A 20,215-nucleotide genomic window follows, 5' to 3' on the forward strand; every position below is an offset into this window, starting at 1 on the left:
GAATACAAATTTGTGCAGCCACTGTAGAAAACAGTATGGAGTTTCCTCAAAAAATTAAAAATAGAATTATCATATGATCCAGTAATTCCACTACTAAACATTTACCCAAAGATAATGAAAACGCTAATTCCAAAAGATATATGCACCTCTAAGTTTACATAGCCAAGTACCATTTACAATAGCCAAGATACAGAAGCAACCCATCATTGATGGAAAAATGTAAAGAAGATGTGGCATACATACATATATACATATATATGTACAATGAAATATTATTCAGACATTAAAAAGAATGAAATCTTGCCATTTGTGACAACCTAGATAAATCTAAGGGATATAATACTAAGTGAAATAAGTGAGTCAGAGAAAGACAAATACCACATGACTTCAGTCATATGTGAAATTTAAGAAACAAAACAAATAAACGAACAAAAAAAGCAACAAACAAAAATACGTGGACCCTTCCATCCATCAGGAAGAACTAACAATCATAAATGTCTACGCACCGAATATGGGAGCACCTAAATATCTAAAACAATTATTCACAAACAGAAACAAGCTTATAGATNCTGCCAGAAAAAAGATGGATGGGAACACGGGTGAAATAGATAAAGGTAGTTAACAGTACACTTATCTTGATGAGCATTGAAAAACGTATAGAATTGTTGAATCATTCTATTGTACATCTGAAACTAATATAACACTGCATGTTAATTATACTTCAATTAAATGCTGGTGTTTAAAAATCTTTGGCAGGTAGAAAATGTATCATTTATTCATAACAATATCTGTTATGTCTCTGGTTTGCTTATGATTAGTTATAAAAGAACCAGCACAATCATACTGAGGATATTAAAAGTTATCCAGACCTGTGGTTTTTGTAACTGGATAAGTTACATCAGCGTCACCAGAGAACATATGAGAAATGCAAATTATCGGGCCTCAATCCATCACTATGGAATCAAAGATTTTGTGGGTGGACCCAGCAATTGCAACTTGTCCTGCTGCTTATACTGATACATGCACAAGTATGAGAACCTCTCGACAAGATTAGTGCTTCCCAAACACTTGTCCATAAATCCATGTTGATTAATGGCAAAATCATATCGCTTAGTATCAAGGAGAAAATTACAGCCAGTAGCAATTTCTTAGAAAATGTTACATTTTTTTTGAAGACGATATCTTAGAATACTTGCTGGTATTGTTAGTATTTGCTGGTATTAAGCTGTATTCGTCTTATTAAAATGACGGTGATTAGTCTCTTTTAAACGTGCTTTTTAGTAAAATTAAAAATCGAGAACTCTATTCATTCTTATTATTTCTTTACTGTTGTGGGGAAGGGGTGGCTATTGGGTTTGTAGTGAGTAAACTACTTATCGATGTCAACTCCCTTTATTTATACATGCGAAAGTGACCCAACAAAATTAAAACTTCTCTAAGTCCAGGGGCACCTGGGTGGCTCTGTCTGTTGAGTGTCCAACTTCGGTTCAGGTCATGATCTTTCGGTTCAAAAGTTCAGGCCCCACATCTGGCTCTGTGTTTACAGCTCAGAGCCTGGAGCCTGCTTCACATTCTGTGTTTCTTTCTTTCTCTGCCCCTCCGCCACTTGCATTCTGTACTCTCTCTCTAAAATAAATAAACATTAAAAAATTTTTTAAACGTTTCTAAGTCAAATAAATGTAGAGTTGGACAGAACTCCAAAATCATGTATCTTGGAACCCAGTGCCTTTTATTTTATTTTATTTTAATTTTATTTCATTATGCTCTCTCTCCAAGACCTAGATGATAGTACCAAATTTAAAGCCACATGGTTTGACAGGTTCTAGAAACACAAATGTTTGATCTGTGGTGAAGTAGAAGTGACAAATACAGAAAAGTAAGAAACACAAGAGATTTAACCAGCAGAAGGATAAACAGGGTTAGCAAGGTCTTGCTGAGGAAGCGGAACTGTGCCAGAGAATGAGACACCAAGAGTTAGAGATGTGCATGAGATCCTAACATGCTTGCACCTTCACTTAGCATTTTGTTTTCCTTTAGATACAAGCTCCCTCTTTCTGCACATTTTGGTAATAAAATACATAGAATGCACATGAAGTTTTTTTGTTTTGTTTGTTTACCCTTAGTAGTGGGCATACAAAACCTTACTTAAAGTTTAGATACATTGGACTACAGCTCATGAAAATTAACCACACTGGGGATACATTTAAACCTGATTTTGAGGGGCGCCTGGGTGGCTCAGTCAGTTAAACATCTGACTTTGGCTCAGGTCATGATCTCCCGGCTTATGGGTTCGAGCCCTGTGTCAGGCTCTGTGCTGGCAGCTCAGAGCCTGGAGCCTGCTTCAGATTCTGTGTCTCCTCACTCTCTGCCCTCCCCTGACTGCACTGTGTCTCTCTGTCTCTCTCTTTTTCAAAAATAAATAAACATTAAAAAAATTTTTAAGCCAATTTTGAGTCATGGGATGGGGAGTTAGAATGGAGGGAGGGAGGATGAACACAAGTAACTGGCTGGTTCAAAAACAACAGATCACTACCTTGTTCTGGAACTTAATTCAAATGAGTTTTCGTGTGTAAGCAGAGTTCTTATGATCAAGGGCTGATTTATTTCGATGTAGTAGAAGTTGTCTCAGGGTGAACAGAAGTTATAGTAGTAAATACAGTGAGGAACAGAGAGCGACATCTGTTCATAGCAGCTTTTGCTACTATACTTTGTTTTCAGCTGAATTTCTTTCTCCTCACAAATTAAGGAGATATTTTCTCCATGGTTTCTGAGAGGTAGTAGATATAAAAAGATATTTGTATATGGAAGTTGTTTATTGGAGTGGCATCTGGGTGGCTCAGTTGGTTAAACGTCCAGCTTAGGCTCAGGTCATGATCTCATGGTTCATGAGTTCAAGCCCTGAACTGAGCTCTCTGCTGTCAGCACAGACCCTGCTTCAGATTGTATGTTCCCTTCTCTCTTTGCCTTCTCCCCACCCTCTGTCTCTGAAAAATAAATAAATATTTTAAAAAGGAAAGTGGGGGCGCCTGGGTGGCTCAGTCAATTGGGTGTCTGACTTCGGCTCAGGTCATGACCTCACCACACGTGAGTTTGAGCCCCATGTCGGGCTCTGTTCTGGCAGCTCGGAGCCTGGAGCCTGCTTCCAATTCTGTGTCTCCATCTCTCTCTGCCCTTGACCCATTCATGCTCTGTCTCTCTCAGTCTCTCAGAAATAAATAAATGTCAAAAAAATTTTTTTTAAGTTATTTTTGGAGTGTGATCAAAGTAAGACAAACAGACTTAAGCTGCAATCAACTCATACGTGGGTTAAGAATTAGAAAACCATCGGGGCACCTAGGTGGCTCAGTCGGTTTACCCTCCGACTTTGGCTCAGGTCATGATCTCACAGTTCGTGGATTCGAGCCCCACGTCGGGCTCTGTGCTGATAGCTCAGAGCCTGGAACCTGCTTTGGATTCTGTGTCTCCCTCTCTCTTTGCCCCTCCCCCTCTCATGTTCTGTCTCTCTCTGTCTCAAAAATAAAGAAAACATTAAAAAAAAAAGAATTAGAAAATCATCTTATTTGTAAAAAGTATTACTGATTAGAAGAGGTTATACAATATAGGCACAATTTCTTTACGCAGAACAAGACAGTGCCTACTACAGTGTTAATGTAACAATAGCTGTGATTCATTGAATAGTGCTGATTAATCTTCCATAATAATATGACAAAATTACTGAAAACAGAAATATATTCAAAGACTCAAACTTTTTTTTGCTTGTTTGTTTGTTTGAGGAGAGCTCAACTACATATTGCAGGAATTTTCAAAAAAGTCGTTGAATGGATTTAACAATCCATGCATTTTATGGCTCTGCATAGGTTTTACTTTGCTTGTTTCCGTTCAAAACCTCTACCAAAGGAAGACAAAGTATGATATCAAAAACCTAAGACACATCTTTTCCAAACACCACTAATCTGCCTTTTTGCAAGAATGGTCCAAGTGGAAGAATTCTGGAAATGTTTCCTACAATAAAATTATTTTTTCATTCATTCAATATTTTGAATGTTTATTTTGAGAGAGAGATAGCAGGCAGGGGAGGGGCAGAAAGGCAGAGAAAGAATCCCAAGCAGGCTCTGCACTGACAGTGCGAGGCTCAAACTCACAAATCATGAGATCGTGACCTGGGCTGAAATCAAGAGTTGGATGCTTAACTGACAGAGCCATTCAGCCTCTCTTATTCAATAAACTTGTTAAATAGCACTTCATTCCTCTGTGTTAATCATTGCCTTTCCCAAATACTCCCATTAAAAATTCAATTTGTCCTAGATCTTAATCCATCATTATATTAAGACTGTTCTTAATAAGTTACCTGGTCTCTTCCAACATCATTTGGGTCAGAACCAGTACACTATGTTCTGTGGCTTGCCTTTTAAACATCCTTATTGAGTTTTATGGGATTTACTATCAACATCAAGCCTTACGGGGTATAAATCCACTGAAATCAGGCTTTGTTTTTCAACCTACAAAAAGTGCTTTTATTGAAGTCATTAATTACCTCCATCAAAATTCAATGTTTAGACATTGATTCTCTTTGTAGATCTATCCACAGCATTTAAGAAAAAAAAAAAAAAAACAACTTGATCATGTATTTCAAACACTTCTTTGCTTAATTTCCTAATTTTACTCCTACTCACTGACCACCCTTTTCCCTTTTCCCAGCCCTCTTAAAGCTATTTGTATTAAGTCTCAATCCTTAAATAACTACTCAATACTAGTGCTGTTGGGGAATGCATCAAGTATTGTGGCTATAAATAAGATCTCTATGTTGACAATTGCCAAATACATAAGTCCAGTCTTGACCTTACATCAGAAATCCAGCCTGGCTAATATAATGCATATACTCTATCTCTACACCAAAGTCTAGCAGGATCTAACTCAATATGCCAATAATAATAATAATAATAATAATAAATAATAATAGTGCAGTACTCATTCCTACCCAAAATAAACTCTCAATTTTTCTCACATCAATTCTTAGAAATTAAATCCATTAAGTTACTCAAGCCAAAAACTGACTCAAACTGACTCCTCTTTTATTCTCATATCCTAAATTTAAAATTTATCAGATTCACAGGATCTGAAGCAGGAAATCAAGTTGGCTCTACCTTCAAACTCTGAGTACCTCTTACCACACTCAAGCTATTTACCTGACTTATATGAAGACTATTTTTACATTTTACTCTACTTGCTTGTTCTCTTACCCACCTTGGTCTATCCTCAACACACTAATCAGAGTTACTCAGTTAAAAACCTAAGTCAGATCATGGCACTTCTCAGGCCAAAACCTCCAGTGTCTCCTGACCCCTCCTAAAATAATAGCCAAAGGCCCAAGTCTTGCCTCAAAGTCCTTGAGTGAGTTCACAAATGGCTTCCCTTCTCATACCTTATTACCTGCTATGTTTCCCTGTCTCCTTCAACTGCATAAACACTAGACTCTTGCTTTTTTCTTAAACATGCCAGGTACATTTTAAGTTTGGAGACTTTGACCTTATTCTTTCCTAATCCTGAAGCATATTTTTCTTAAATTTCGTCATGATATGGTCCTCACCTCCTCTAAGTCTTTTCCAAAGCCATTTTTCTCAGTGAACTTACCTTCCACCACTTACTCATTAAGTCTACCCTATTTAGAATGGAAACTTCCACCAAGCATGGCACTCCCTATTTCCTTACCCTGCTCTTTTTCTCTATGGCATTTATAGCATCTAACATTCTTTATATTTTAAAATGTATTCTGTTGTTACTGCTCCTCTTTCAGTGTTTAGTCTTGTGATAGTAGTGAGGTAGTGATTTTTGTCTGTTTTGTTTACAGCTGTAACCTCAGCACTCAGAACAAAGTCTGGCTCAGAGGAAGTAGTCCATAAACACTTTTGAATTAATTATTGAATAAATTATCAAGATTTTTTTGTAAAAGAATGCTCTTCAGGCAGTTTGCCATAGAAAGAACCAAAAAAGGAAAGTCCTTCTGCAGCTGAACTCAAAGACTTAGAGTAAGGCCACATGTCTGTGGTTTTCCTCTCATGCTACCACTGTTTCTTACTGTTTCAGCAATATAACTATTTTGAAAAACACTATCAATAATTTCTTATCCTATGCAAAATTCATTTAAAATCCTTTCAGTGCAGTTCGTTTATCACACCTGCAATATCATTTTAGTTTCTTTCCAACAATAACTAGTCAATGACATTATGTCCACTGCTTGCTTGGTACATGCTATAGACAATATACACTAACTATTTTTTAAAGTTTTAAATGTTTTATTCATTTTTGAGAGAGACAGAGACAGAGTGCAAGCAGAGGAGGGTCAGAGAGAAAGGAAGACATGGAATCGGAAGCAGGCTCCAGGCTCTGAGCTGTCAGCACAGAGCCGGATGCTGGGCTCAAACTCACAAACCGTGAGATCATGACCTAAGATGAAGTGGGTCGCCTAACAACGTGAGCCACCCAGGTGCCCCTATACTCGCTACTTTTTATCCCTTCCTTTCTCTCTTTCTCACCCGCTCCATCCCTTCCTCCTTTTCTGTTTCTCTCACCTTATTACACTTTTCCCCTCATGGCTCATGCAACTTTGCAATAAGGTTCGACACACATACATATTAATATGTCTTTTCAATGATCCTTCTATGATGCAACAGTGTCTCACTTATCCCTAACTGCTTTTAATCAAGATTACATTATGATGATTTTTGCTATGAGGACTCCTGCTGTATCTTAACTTAAAGTGGCTGATATCTGTGACAGAATTCTATCCCCATGCATAATTACTCTCAGCAGCCTCAAGCAGCATCAGCCTTTCAGATGTCTGTGAGTGGGAATTCCTGAAGTCTCACTCGCATTTACTACTATTGCTTTGATTTGTAAGTGTAAACAATTCAAGATGAGCCATTTCTAGCAGGTGTCAGGATTTAGAGCTTTGAGTTGTATTTAGTTTTCAGCTGATTCTTCATGGGTTGGTCTTGGAAATAAACTGCACAGCTTTTTTGTGGAGTTTGCAGAAGGATCCTTGTATTCATCTGCTCGAGCTATCATAACAAAATTCCTCAGACTGGGTGACTTACACAACAGAAATTGATTTTCTCACAAATCCAGGAAGTAAATGTCCAAGACCAAGGTATCAGCAGGTTTCCTTTTTGAGGTCTCTCTCTTTGGCTTGCAGATGGCCTCACGCTGGGTCCTCACACGATCTTTCTTCTGTGTGTGCAACCATGCTGTCTCTCTGTGTGCCCCAATCTCATTTTATAAAGACACCAGGCATATTGGATTAGGGCCATCTAATGGTCTCATTTTAATTTAATCACCACTTTAAAGGCCCTGTCTCCAAATACAGTCACATTCTGAGGTAATGGGGTTAGGACTTCAATGCATGAATCTTGTTGAGACAGAATTCAGTCCACAACAATCCTTCAGAACTCAGTGTCCTTGGTTTGAACGAATCTTTCAACTTCACTGCTTCTACTCTGTCTCATACTTTCTCTCATATACATAGTAAGAAATAATCTTTGACTCAAATTAGAATTATGCTAATCATTAACATAAATATAGAGTTCACTACTTAGATTTTGATGTATTACGGTTGCTCTTTTATCGTAAAATAGTATATGCTGAGGAAACAGGAATCACATACCGAAAATTAAATTAACATATATCACATTCACATATTCATTCATTTGAAAATATTTATTCATTAATTTGTGAATATCTACAGAACGGCTATTATTTTTGTAAGATTATAAAACATATATGCTAAAGATGATAAAATATTTGAAAGTCTAGTGAGCAAAAATTAAACTTACCCAAAAAGACATCTGGATTTGCCTCAACTACTGGGAGACAGTCTTTATGCCTTGGGAATGTCATGTCTGGTGAGAGTACCTGGAGGCCTTGGCCACAGAACAACCTAACAGTGTGATTTATGACCGGAGCTTTGTTCCACACAGTGTACACTCTACCTCTGTAGGGCCGGTGGTCTACATATCAGCCACACAATATCCCCTCTGGAGGGGCTGGAGATTGAAGGTCAGCTTTGCAGACAGTCTAGGACAGAGCTCCATCAAAATTTCTACACAGCAAGTCTCAGGTGAGCTTTTCTGGTTGGCAAGACTCCATGTGTATTGTTACACATCAATACCAGAAAAATAAGGCTGTCTGTGACTCCACAGGGAGAGGACAGCTGGGAATCTTCACATTCAGGTATTTCCTGTACTCTGTACTATGCTCCTTTTTCCTTGGTTGGTTTCAATATGTATCCTTTAGCTCTAATAACCCATACCTGAGAATACAACAGCTTCCGGTGAACTCTGTGAATCCTCCCAGAAAATTATCAAATCTGAAACTAATCTTGTGGACTATGTTCTCTCTAATTTCACAGTGCTGTGTATAAGTAATTAAAGGAATATAAATGGTATTTACAAAAGATATATAGAAGATAAACACAGGGTGAGGATGTGCTGTTTACCAAATGGAATTAAAGTAGAGTTTCCCAGAAGAGATGAATGTTAATCAGAAATTTGGTGAGGGGTACCTGAGTGGCTCAGTTAGTTGAGCCTCTGACTTTGGTGAAGGTCATGATCTCATGGGTCATGGGTTGAAGCCCCATGTCAGACTCTGCTGACAGCTCAGAGCTGGAGCCTGCTTCAGATTCTGTGTCCCTCTCTCTTTCTCTGGCCTTTCCCAGCTCATCATTCATTCTCTCTCTCTCTCTCTCTCTCTCTCAAATAAAGAAATAAACTTAAACATTTTTCACAGAAATTTGGTGAATAATGGGAAGGTCATTTTAAGCATATCGAATATATGCTAATAGGCAATGGAAAGAATGTAAGAAACCATGTGTTCTAAAGAATGGACAGTAGTGTATTGCACATGCTAGGAAAATGATCATTTTTAGATGGTTATAAGTGTCTTCAGTCCAGTATTACTAATTTTAGACTTCTAGCTTACAGAACTAAGAGGGAATAAACTTCTGCTGTTCTAAGCCATTGTGTCAGTCATAATTGTTACAGTCATAAAGAAACTAAACAGAGTCTCAGAAATGTATACAAGATTCTTCTTAAGTCCTTGTCTGAAAATGAAACTGCACAGTAAAGAATAAAAATACAAAAAGTCAAGCAAAGAAAAGTTTCCAGCAAGTTATAGGCTGAAAAATTCCTAGAGGTCAAATAAGGATAGGACATGATCAATTTCCAACCTGCCAAAGTAGAGAGATCTGGGTGAACACCTGGGTCATTTAGTACACTCTTAATAGTCTACTCCTAGGATTGCCAAATTTGGCAAATAAAAATACAGGATACCTCGTCAAGTTGAATTTCAGATAAACAACATTGCTTTATATAAGTCTCAAATACTGCAGCTGAAATTTCAATGTCCCAATTTTTACTCATAGTATTGCATGGGACATACTTATCCTGAAAAAAATTATTTGTTGATTATATGGATTTCAAATTGACTGGGTTTCCTATATCTTAATGTAGCAACTCTTCAGACCCATCTTAATAGGCTTCAGAAAAAGTAAGAAATAGTCAAAATGCTGGTCAAATCAAAGCCCAAAATTCTACAGAGAAAGAGAAGAAAATATATTCAACAATGTAATAAATACTATGCCAGTATCTAATAAAAATAGTCATGTAATCCTTCCTGCCATGCCTGCCTACAAACGGAAAATGTGATCCATAAACTGGGTAAAAACCAGTTAGTGAAAACAGACCAGAAATGACAGAAACATTACAATTCACAGTCAAGTTCTTTAAAACAGTTATTGCAACAATATCCAGGAAATTGAAACTAATAATGAAAATAAAAAGGAAAAAGATAGGGAAAAATACAAGACATCTATATACAAACATACAAACAAACTTGAAAATTATGAAACAAAATATTCACTGGTTGAGATGAAAAGCAAATTAAACACTGTAGAAAGAAAGATCACTGAACCTGAAGATATAGTAATATCAACTCTGCAAATTGAAGCACACAAAGAAAAAATGGCAGTTAACAAATAGAGCATGTGGAGTTTATGGGATATCAACCTGGCTAACTGACATGTAATTGAAGTTCCAAAAAAAGGGAGTAAAAAGCCAAGAACTAGAAAAAAAGAAAGAATTTTACAAATAATGTAAAAATTATAAAACTACAGGGCACCTGGGTGGCTCAGTCAGTTAACCATCCAACTTCTGCCCAGGTCATGATCTTGTGGTTCATGGATTTGAGCCCCATGCCAGGCTCTGTGTTGACAGCTCAGAGCCTGGAGCCTGCTTCAAATTCTGTGCGTGTCCCTCTCTCTTCCTCTCCCCCACTCACGCTCTGTCTCTCTCTCAAAAATAAATAAACATTAACATTTCCTTTTAAATTATAAACGTACAGATTCAAAATGTTCAACAAACCCCAAGGAAAACAAATACAAAGAAAACAGCAAGGCATCATCAAATTGGTGTATCAGTAATAGCAAATAGTATAAAAATATATTGCAAATACAATATTTACTATATATTTAAATATTTCAGATGTATGGCAGATTAAAAAATGAAAAAATACATCTATCTACAGGAAAAAAATTAAATAAAATTATGTATGAAGAAATTTTCTCCCTTTTGATGAAAGCAAACCATGACTCAATTGCTATTCTTTTTTTTTTTTTNGCCATCTTGCCCCCTCCCCCCTCAATTGCTATTCTTCATTATTTGTCCTTTTCTATTTATTTTAGAATAGGTACTGATCAATAAACAACAAGAATGTCCTTTCCATTTGCAGAATCAGTCTATAGTAATTGCAAATCATCAATTTATAATAGCACATATTTTATCATGACTAAAATATAATTATGAGTCATTAACCACAAATGTCAGTTTGGGAAATATTCAGCATTCAGAGTAATTCGAGAGCAATATAAGACATTTTCATGCAGAGTCTGTGTAGAGAAATATGCTGCACTTTATTAAAATTGTGCTCTTGTTTTACTGATGTGTCTATTTAATTTCAACTAAATTAATAAACAATGAATGCTTGATATGTTTTCCACATTTTCTTCAAGGTTCTGAATTTAATGTAATTAAAAAGACCATTTTCACATTTTAAATCTATATTTTAATAAATGAAGATGATTCAATAGGTGATGGGGGAAAAGATTAAATGGATACTTAAATATGGAAATACATGTTCCTAAAGTTTTCCCTGAAGAAAGGGTAAATTAACATGCAAATTAATAAACAAAAAGTCAACTTAGGTTAATTAGAGTTCAAAGTGGCAGCCATATTATTTTCATGGGCAGAAAGATTGCCGTTTATTTCTTCCCTCAAGTAAAACAAAACAGAATCCAAACTACACAGAAATGCTTTTTTTCACTTTCTTAAAAATGACTGCCCTTTATTTAATAGTGTCAATGATTTAAAACCCATGAGTTTATCTTCAACACAACCACAAAAAGTCACTAAGTGAAGAGAGCTGCCAGCATGCAGGTGGCTCTGTGTTTACATCACTGCAATTTTCATATGGATGCCCTTCAGGTTAACATACACTTGCTCCACGGCCCCAGTGAAGAAAGACACATAGGCCAATGCTTTGCATGTAATAAGGTGCCATGCAAAAATACATTGGTAATAAAACATATTATATTAAAATCTAGGAGCTTTATCTTTTAAATTGGTTCTATAATTTATGACACATTAAATAAAGTTATAAGATTATATAGATAAAGCTAAAGAGCCCACAATAAATAAGCTAGATTGATGTTCAATAATACATCATAAAAAGTTCAATAATATAAATTGAGAGACATTATATTACTTTGACAAAAATATTCCACCAGTAAGTGAACGGAATCACATAGGGCTCAGTGACAGGATTTTGATGAATAATAGTCTTGCTATTTATCACATCAAAGCCCTTCATTAAATGGCTGGGATGCCTGGGTGAAACAGCAAATTATATGAATAATATAAACTTAAATCTCCTGTGATCTATTTCCCTCCTTTTTACAGGTCTTGGCTTGAGAGCTAAGGCAACTTTGTGAAAGCATAGCCAATTTAAAGCCTTCACTCTATTTCTTCCTTTTCAGTTTTATGGTACAATTAACATATAAAATTACAAGATGTTTGAAGTGCATACTGTGGTGATTTGACATATGCATACATTGTGGACAGATTTCTCCTCCACTACTTAGTTAATCAATACATCTATCACTTCACATATTTATCTTTGTGTGTGTGTGTCTGTGTGTGTGTGTGTGTGTGTGAGAGAGAGAGAGAGAGAGAGAGTGATACTTAAATTCTACCCTCTTGGCAAATTTCAGTGATACAATACAGTGTTTTCAACTAAAGTCATCATGCTACACATTAGATCCTCAGACTTATTCATCTCATAGCTGAAAGTTTGTACCTTTTGCTGACCTCTCCCTCTTTTCCCTTAGTCTCAGACCCTGGCAACCACTTTTCTCTGTTTCTGTGAGTTTGACTTATTATTTATTTAGTCTTTTTTATTTGTTTCCTCATATAAGTAATATCATGTAGTATTTGTAGTAGTATTTGTCGTTCTCTGTCTGGTTTATTTCACTTAGTGTAATGCTCTCCAGTTCTATATACGTTGTCACAAATGGAAGGATTGTCTTCTTTCTCATGGCTGAATACATCCATTGTTTATATATAACACATCTTCCTTATTTGCTTATCTATTGGAAGACATTTAGATTATTTCCATATCTTGGCTATTTTCAATAATGTTGCAATGAACATGTGAGTGGAGATATCTCATCGAGATCTTACTTTCATAATTTTCCTTGGATATAGACACAGAAGTGAAATTGCTGAATCCTATAATATTTCTATTTTTAATTTTGAGGGAAACATTTATACTGTTTTCCATAGTGGATGCACTTGTTTACTTTGTCCCAAGCAGGGTATAAGGATTCTCTTTTCTCCACATCTCACCGCACTTGTTCTTCAGTCTTAGTTTATAACACTACACCCACCTCTCTTCATTCACCCCCAAACAAATTTGTCTTTGGCCCAACCTCTAGCTCTCAGAGCCATAATACAACTTTGGTACCATCTTGTTATGGTCATGTTCAAGATGAGTAGAAGGATGTGAGGAAAGATTCAACATTTGGAGAAGAGTAAACATTGGAAACAAAGAGCAGATTTTCTTGAATTATAAGTCCTACTTCTTGACAATTTGTGGGAATAACAATTACCCTTGAAAGCTGTGGTTCTAAAACTAGTGTTCATCAGAATCATTTGATTAAAACAAAAATTGCAGGTTTCTTACCCCAGAACTTCAGATTCAGTAGGTCTGAGGTAGGACTAAAAATTTCGTATTTGCATTTCTTACAACTCTCCAAGTAAAATATCACTGGTGGTCTAACAACCACTTTGGAGGAAACATTCCTTCACAGTGATATTTACCTATTTGTAATTTGTGTGTCTATGATGCATTTTTAAACAGAACTTAAGTGTGCAGTGGGGTAGAAATAAATGAACTATTGTTACTTTTACGTGGCTGCTGTACATTTCCTATATTTTCTTATGAAGTTAGCTTCCAATAGAGCTAGAAATCATTGAGGACATAGACTTGACCATACTTTCACATTAATAAAAGCATGAATATTGTCCCTGTTGATGTACTTTAATATAGCTTAATATCTTGACATCATTGGCTTTGTTTTAAAAACATAAAAGAACATTGCATTAAGATGAACTTGCATCATAATGGAAATAGCCTGAAGAAATTAATCAAAGTATAGCAATAATTATACATTTATATCTCATCATATTAAAACATATACATGAGAAAGTAATAATTTTATTGAGCAATAAAAAACAAAAGAACTAAATTTGTTTTAACAACTTATATAAACTAGGAATTATTTATAGGACTACGTCTATACACATGTGAAAGTAGGAAATTAAGTAGTTAATAGGAAAGCTTTACATAAACTAAAAATATGCCTAAAATTGAAAAATAATTGAGGTATGGCTTATTGGGAGACTTGAATGGTCTGAGCCATTTGTTTTATGAATCCCTTTGAAGCACAAGCAACTACTTGATGCTTCATATGTATTGCACCCTGCGAGCAGCTGTAGGTGATAGTTCTAAGTGATCTATGTCAAGTACCAGGTTAGCTTCACTGTGTCCTGTGCTGGAATTAACCCATAAATCTGGTGCCAAGTTAAACAACAGTGCAGATCAATGGAGCTTTGCAAGCCCCCACATCTTCATGACTCTCTCTTCTGTGAGTTCATTGAAACTTGAAATCTCCATCCAGTGTTTTAGAGTCTGTTTACAGTATTAAACCTAATTAATACACATGTAATAATTCAATAATCATACAGAGTGATTCGATTGTTTACTAGTAGCAGTCAGTTTTAGTGACTTTTGTCTTCTGAGACTCTAAATGACTCTCTAGTAATTACAAAAATACTACAAAAATGCTTCCAAGGACTTAGGGCTTAGTGTAGGCCTGCAGAGCCAGAAAGTTTGAGTTCAAATCTTGTTCTACCACCTATTAATTGAGTAAACTTTGGCCAGGCCTCCTGTGTCTTAGTATGTCTGGGTAAGAGAGTTACTTTAGGGCTGAAACAAGACACATTATGCTTATCTCTGGGGTCAACTGGAAGTCTGGAACTGATTTTTTTTTCTTTAAGTTTATTTATTTTTGAGAGAGAGCAAGAGCTAGCAGGGGAGGGGCATAAAGAGAGAGAGTGAGAATCCCAAGCAGGCTCCACATTAGCAGCACAGAGCCCCAGGCAGGGCTCTAGCCCATGGACCAAGAGATCATGACCTGAGCCAAAATGAAAAATTGAATGCTTAACCAACTGAGCCACCCAGGCGCCCCTGGAACTGACTCTAGATCAAAATAAGTGATGCAAGTGCTATAACTAATAACTTACAATGTACTATTTAAAGTTCAAAAGCTCCCTGGTGGAACCAAACTGGTGAAATTATTCATGGCTTACACCTGGTATTTCCAGTTAGACACCTTTGATTGATTGATTAGAGGCATTACAAAGCCCACTGGAAACTTTCAGGGATATCTCCCAAAACTAGGATTTATCACACATCATGATGTTTCAGTCTGGAGATGAAATGTGTTCTATGCAAATGAGAAAGACTTGGAGAAGCTCCACCTGGAAATCTCTCCTGGCTCTTGGTGCTTCCCCCACAGTCTTTTTACTGTTCTCCTACCTTTATTAAAGCCTCTCAGATATAGATATGTTCTATGGAATCTTTGGAGTCCTTTCAATTATATGACCTGTGGCAAATGATGCAGATAGCATCATTTATAATTTACATAACGGTGAAGGCTCTGTTATAATAAAAAATGAAGAAGGGAGGGGAGGTCAGGAACCAGATGACTTCCAGATGCTACCAGATGGCTTCCCCCCAACTCCCATTCTTAGCATGAAGGTGCACAAATGTAATCATTTTGGTAAGGAATGCCTAGCAGTTGATGTTGGAGAGATGGATCCTTGACTATGACAAAGTGCTAAATAAATTTACAGAAGAAATTCAAAAAGATGGCAAGTCAACCAAGCAAAATGCACTTTGGTTGCTTTTGTCCTTTCTAGAGAAAAATATAGTAACAGAAACAGCTGTGGCTTCTAGGGCCACAGATTTGCTGCCATGTGATTCAGCCTGTAATGCCCAATGAGAGTTTGGAAGGTACTTGCTTTTGTTAAAATATGGTCCCTATAAGAACAAAAATTACTAAAAATTTACAAATGGGGGAGAACATCAAGAGACTTCAGAAACACAAACATACGTAGTTCGGTCGTTAAGCTATTTTGTAGATGATTCCAAAGTCATTTATGAACCTCTACTGAAATCAGCCGCTATGCTTGGGAAATCAAAGAACTATTTCCCTTACATCAGAGGCTATTAGGTGAGCAATCATGTTAGTTTTCACTCAGCACCTTCACTTACTGAAGCTTTTGCAGAAATGTAGATAGAGGACCAAACTCCCAATTTGTTAAGCTCTATGAAAATGAAGGTTAAATAACACAAACCTAAACAGGAGAATTGTTCAAATTCATCCTTAAATATTAAAGCATACATCTTCTGAGGCCACTGAGATGTAGACAGTTTAAGCAACTTAGATTAGTTGCAATTCTAAAATTTCTTCTAACTCTATAGCCATAGTTCTCCAACTCTCTATGGTGGATGCTTTGATAGAAGAGGCTCCCGATGCTTAAGCTCCTGATAGGACTTAATGGTTATAGGGACAAGACGAAGTGAGGGGAAACATGGGGGAACTCCTTGCCCCATTACTGCAAATGGAAACCAGTGATGGAAAACTAATTATGATTATTCAACAGAAAGAAAATAAGAATAAAATGAGTTTTAAAAACTCAAACTGAATGTTAAGATTCAGAAGAGTCACTTAAAATAGCACTGGGGCACCTGTGTGCCTCAGTTGCCTGTGTCCCACTTTTGATTTCAGCTCAGCTCATGATCCCAGTGTTGTGGGATGAAGCCCCATGCCAGGCTCTGTGCTGAGTGTGGAGCCTGCTTAAGATATTCTCTCTTTCTGTCTCTCTCTCTCTCCCTCATTCCCTCTGCCTCTCTTCCCCACTCACATGTGCTCTTTAAAATAAAAAATAATAAAATAAAATAAAACAGCACTAAAAGAGGAGACTATAGATAGTATCACTCTAAAATTTTAATGAATCACTATATAAAGATTATGGGATCTCACTGCCTCACCAACTCTTCAAAATATGAAAAGACTGTGACATATTTGCTCAATGTGTCCTAGCCTTAATATTTTTTAAACTCTGATTACCATTTAAAAAAGGAATTTATAGGTTTCCCACGTAGGGTATCCCAGGTCGCTTCTGGCTGCCTTTCCTGTGTTCGTGGTGCCCCGTGCCACCGTTCTTGGCCGTTTCGCTCCCCGAAGCTGTAGTTATTTGGGGTTAACCGCGGAGGCCACGAAGCCGGTCCTCCTCCTCCTGACCAGTCGGCAGCAGGTCCTCAGTGGCCTAACCCCGGCTCACAGTGTCTACGCCGTTCACCTCGTGTCATCCTGCCAGCAGGCGGGCTACACGTCCCCTCCCGGGAGGAATGGGGAGGTCCGCCCCGCAAGAGATACTCTTCAGGACACTTGGCACAGCCTCAGCTTTGTCCCATGGGTGAAACTGTCCTCACTGACCAGGAGTTTGATTCGCTCTGAGATGCCAGGGCTACCTCAAGAAACAAGCTAGAGTACACAAGATGGAGAGTCCCAAATNATAATAAATAAATAACTAAAAAAGGAATTTATAATTCCTGAATCAATGACAATTAAAACAAAAGTAAAAAATATGACTCTGGATGACAGTGGGGCCAAAGTCACTTAGCTCAAAACCCTACCAGGGGATGCAAGACTGCTAATATTAATATGGGTAAAATGATCTAAGGGTAGTAAAGAAACTTTAGATTGCTGGTCACCCATGCCCAATATAATGTCATATTAAATATAATAATGAACATTTAACAGGCAGGGTAATTCATTTGAGGAGATGTAGCGAGTATTTATAGAGGATATGGGTAAAAGTATTGCTTACCATATAGGAATTTATTAACAAAATTTTGTGTGGTTATCTTACCCTGCCAGAATGTATTATGGGGATAGATGTAATTTTCAAATGGAAAACTCTTATCTTACACCAACTATTGGGGGAAAGTTCTCTTGAAAATCTGTTTTGCATTCTTTTTTAATGGAGCATGCTCAATGGGAACTTTTAAAATGATCTAAGCCCAATCAAGTGGCTAATTTAAAACCATTAGGATAGACTAGGGTTGTATACCTGGGGTACATAAAGAAATTCTTATTTTAATTAAAGTTCTTTTAGATGCAGGTATATCAATACCCACAAATTTCCTTATTTAATGATCTGTGAGAAAAGATGATGAATCCTGGAGACATTCACTGTAAATTACAGAAATCTTAATAAATAACAGCCCCATGCCACAAGAAATGCACAATATGATATTTACATATTCAAACTGTACAACAAGCTAAGGGAGACTGTAGTTTTGTGATCAATTTGGCTAATGCTTTCTACTCATAAAGAAATTCAAGACCAATTTGCATTCACGTGAGATGGATGGAAAATTATGCTTTTACTGTGTTTTCACAAAGATATTTAAATTCTTCTGCTATTGCTATAGCTAATGAGGTAATGACAATTTTTCTGTATATTAAATCCTCAAACTTTATTCATCATACTGCAAATGTATACCCTTTGACCAATGTATACCCCTTCCAGTTTCCCCCACCCTACCCTAGCCCTAGTAATCACCATTCTACTCTCTGTTTCTGTGACTTCAATTTTTTAAGATTCCACATATAAGTGAGATCAGGAATGACAGAGCATTTGTTTTTCTCTGACTTATTTCACTTAGCATCATGCCCTCAAGGACCATCCATGTTGCTACAAATGGCAGACTTTCCTTCTTTCTCATGGCTAAAATATATCCCATTGTGTATATAACCCACATCTCCTATATCCATTTATACACTGAAAGACACTTAGGTTGTTTCTATACTTTGGCTACTGTGAATAATGGTACAGTGAATATGGGAGTGCATATAACTCTTCAATATCTTGTTTCCATTTCCTGTGAATATATACCCAGAAATGGAATTGCTAATTCATATGATAGTTTCACTTTTAATTTTTTGAAAAATCTCCATATCATTTTTCATAGTGACTATATTAGTTTCCATTCATTCCCACCAACAGTGAGCAAGAAGTCCCTTCCTCCATATCCTCACCAAAACTTATCTCCTCTTTGATGATAGCCATTCCAATGAGTGAGGTGATATCTTATGGTTTTGATTTGCACATCCCTGATTAATAATGACATTAAGCACCTTTTCACATACCTCTTAGACATTTGTATAAGTTTTCTAATTTTTAAATTATTTTTTAAAGTTTATTTAATTTGAAAGACACAAAGACAGCATGAGTGGAGGAGGGGCAGAGAGAGAGGAAGAGAGAGAGAATCCCAAGCAGGCTCTGCACAGAGCCTGACATGAGCTGGAACTCCCAAAACTATGAGATCATGACCTGAGCTGAAACTGTGTCTGATATTCAACCGACTGAGCCACCCAGGCACCCTTGTATAATAAGTTTGTTTGGAGAAATGTCTATTAAGTTCCAATCCTCATTTTTTGTTGTATGTGTTCTTTATATATTGTGAGAATTAGAGATAGACTTGATTCAATTGGAAAGTATGGTTACTTATTATATTAGTGGTATAATATTTATAATCAATCTGAATCCTAATCTAAAATTATATGTGCTTGTTAGTCACATAACCCCAGAGAATGGCTGATTAAATCAACTAAAGAACAGGGCCTAACAAAAATGGTAAAATGCTTAGACATCTCTTGGACAAGGATGACTAGGGCATTCCTCAGACAACCAAAAATAATTTATTATTCTTGTCAACTTGAAAATCAGAACAAAAGTTACGAAAGTTAAGTTGTTCAATTTCTATGGAAATCACACATAACATCTGAGCAATCTATTAGCCCTTATTCAGAAAAATAATCTATTAGGCAATCTATTAGTCCTATGATGAGAGAGAGAGAGAGAGGAAGGAAGGAAGGAAGGAAGGAAGGAAGGAAGGAAGGAAGGAAGGAAGGAAGGAAGGAAGGAAGGGAAAATCCTAAGTTTGAGTGGGGCTTTGAGAGACAGTAGAGTTCTTTTCTTTTTTGGGGGGGGTCTAAAAAACATAGCACAATCAAGCCCTTTATAACTTTACCTACCCACATTCATCTCAAGACAACCCCCTCCCTCCCATGCTCAAATGATTTGGGAAGTGTTCATGAAAAGTCAATTATTGCCACCCAGAGGTAGNGGAAGGAAGGAAGGAAGGAAGGAAGGAAGGAAGGAAGGGAAAATCCTAAGTTTGAGTGGGGCTTTGAGAGACAGTAGAGTTCTTTTCTTTTTTGGGGGGGGTCTAAAAAACATAGCACAATCAAGCCCTTTATAACTTTACCTACCCACATTCATCTCAAGACAACCCCCTCCCTCCCATGCTCAAATGATTTGGGAAGTGTTCATGAAAAGTCAATTATTGCCACCCAGAGGTAGCTGCTGATATTCTAGACTAGGAAGTAATTGGTCCAACTCAAAATTGCATCATTTGAAAATAACTCAGCTAATTATTGTTATTGGGGCTTTAATTGAAACTGTATTATAGA

General features: G+C 36.8%; 1 protein-coding gene across 1 annotated transcript in view; it reads left to right on the forward strand.

The window, feature by feature from the left end:
- The window catches only part of ANXA10 (annexin A10), a 137,359-nt gene that overhangs the window by 18,646 nt on the left and 98,498 nt on the right, over positions 1–20,215 (forward strand). Inside the window, exon 3 of the mRNA XM_077771929.1 lies at positions 16,837–17,150. Within this exon, the coding sequence (XP_077628055.1) occupies positions 16,837–17,150 (314 nt within the window). The remainder of the gene's footprint in view (positions 1–16,836; positions 17,151–20,215) is intronic.

Source organism: Crocuta crocuta, unplaced genomic scaffold (genome assembly GCF_008692635.1).
Source record: "Crocuta crocuta isolate KB4526 unplaced genomic scaffold, BGI_CrCroc_1.0 scaffold429, whole genome shotgun sequence".
In the NCBI taxonomy this organism is placed as follows: Eukaryota; Metazoa; Chordata; class Mammalia; order Carnivora; family Hyaenidae; genus Crocuta; species Crocuta crocuta.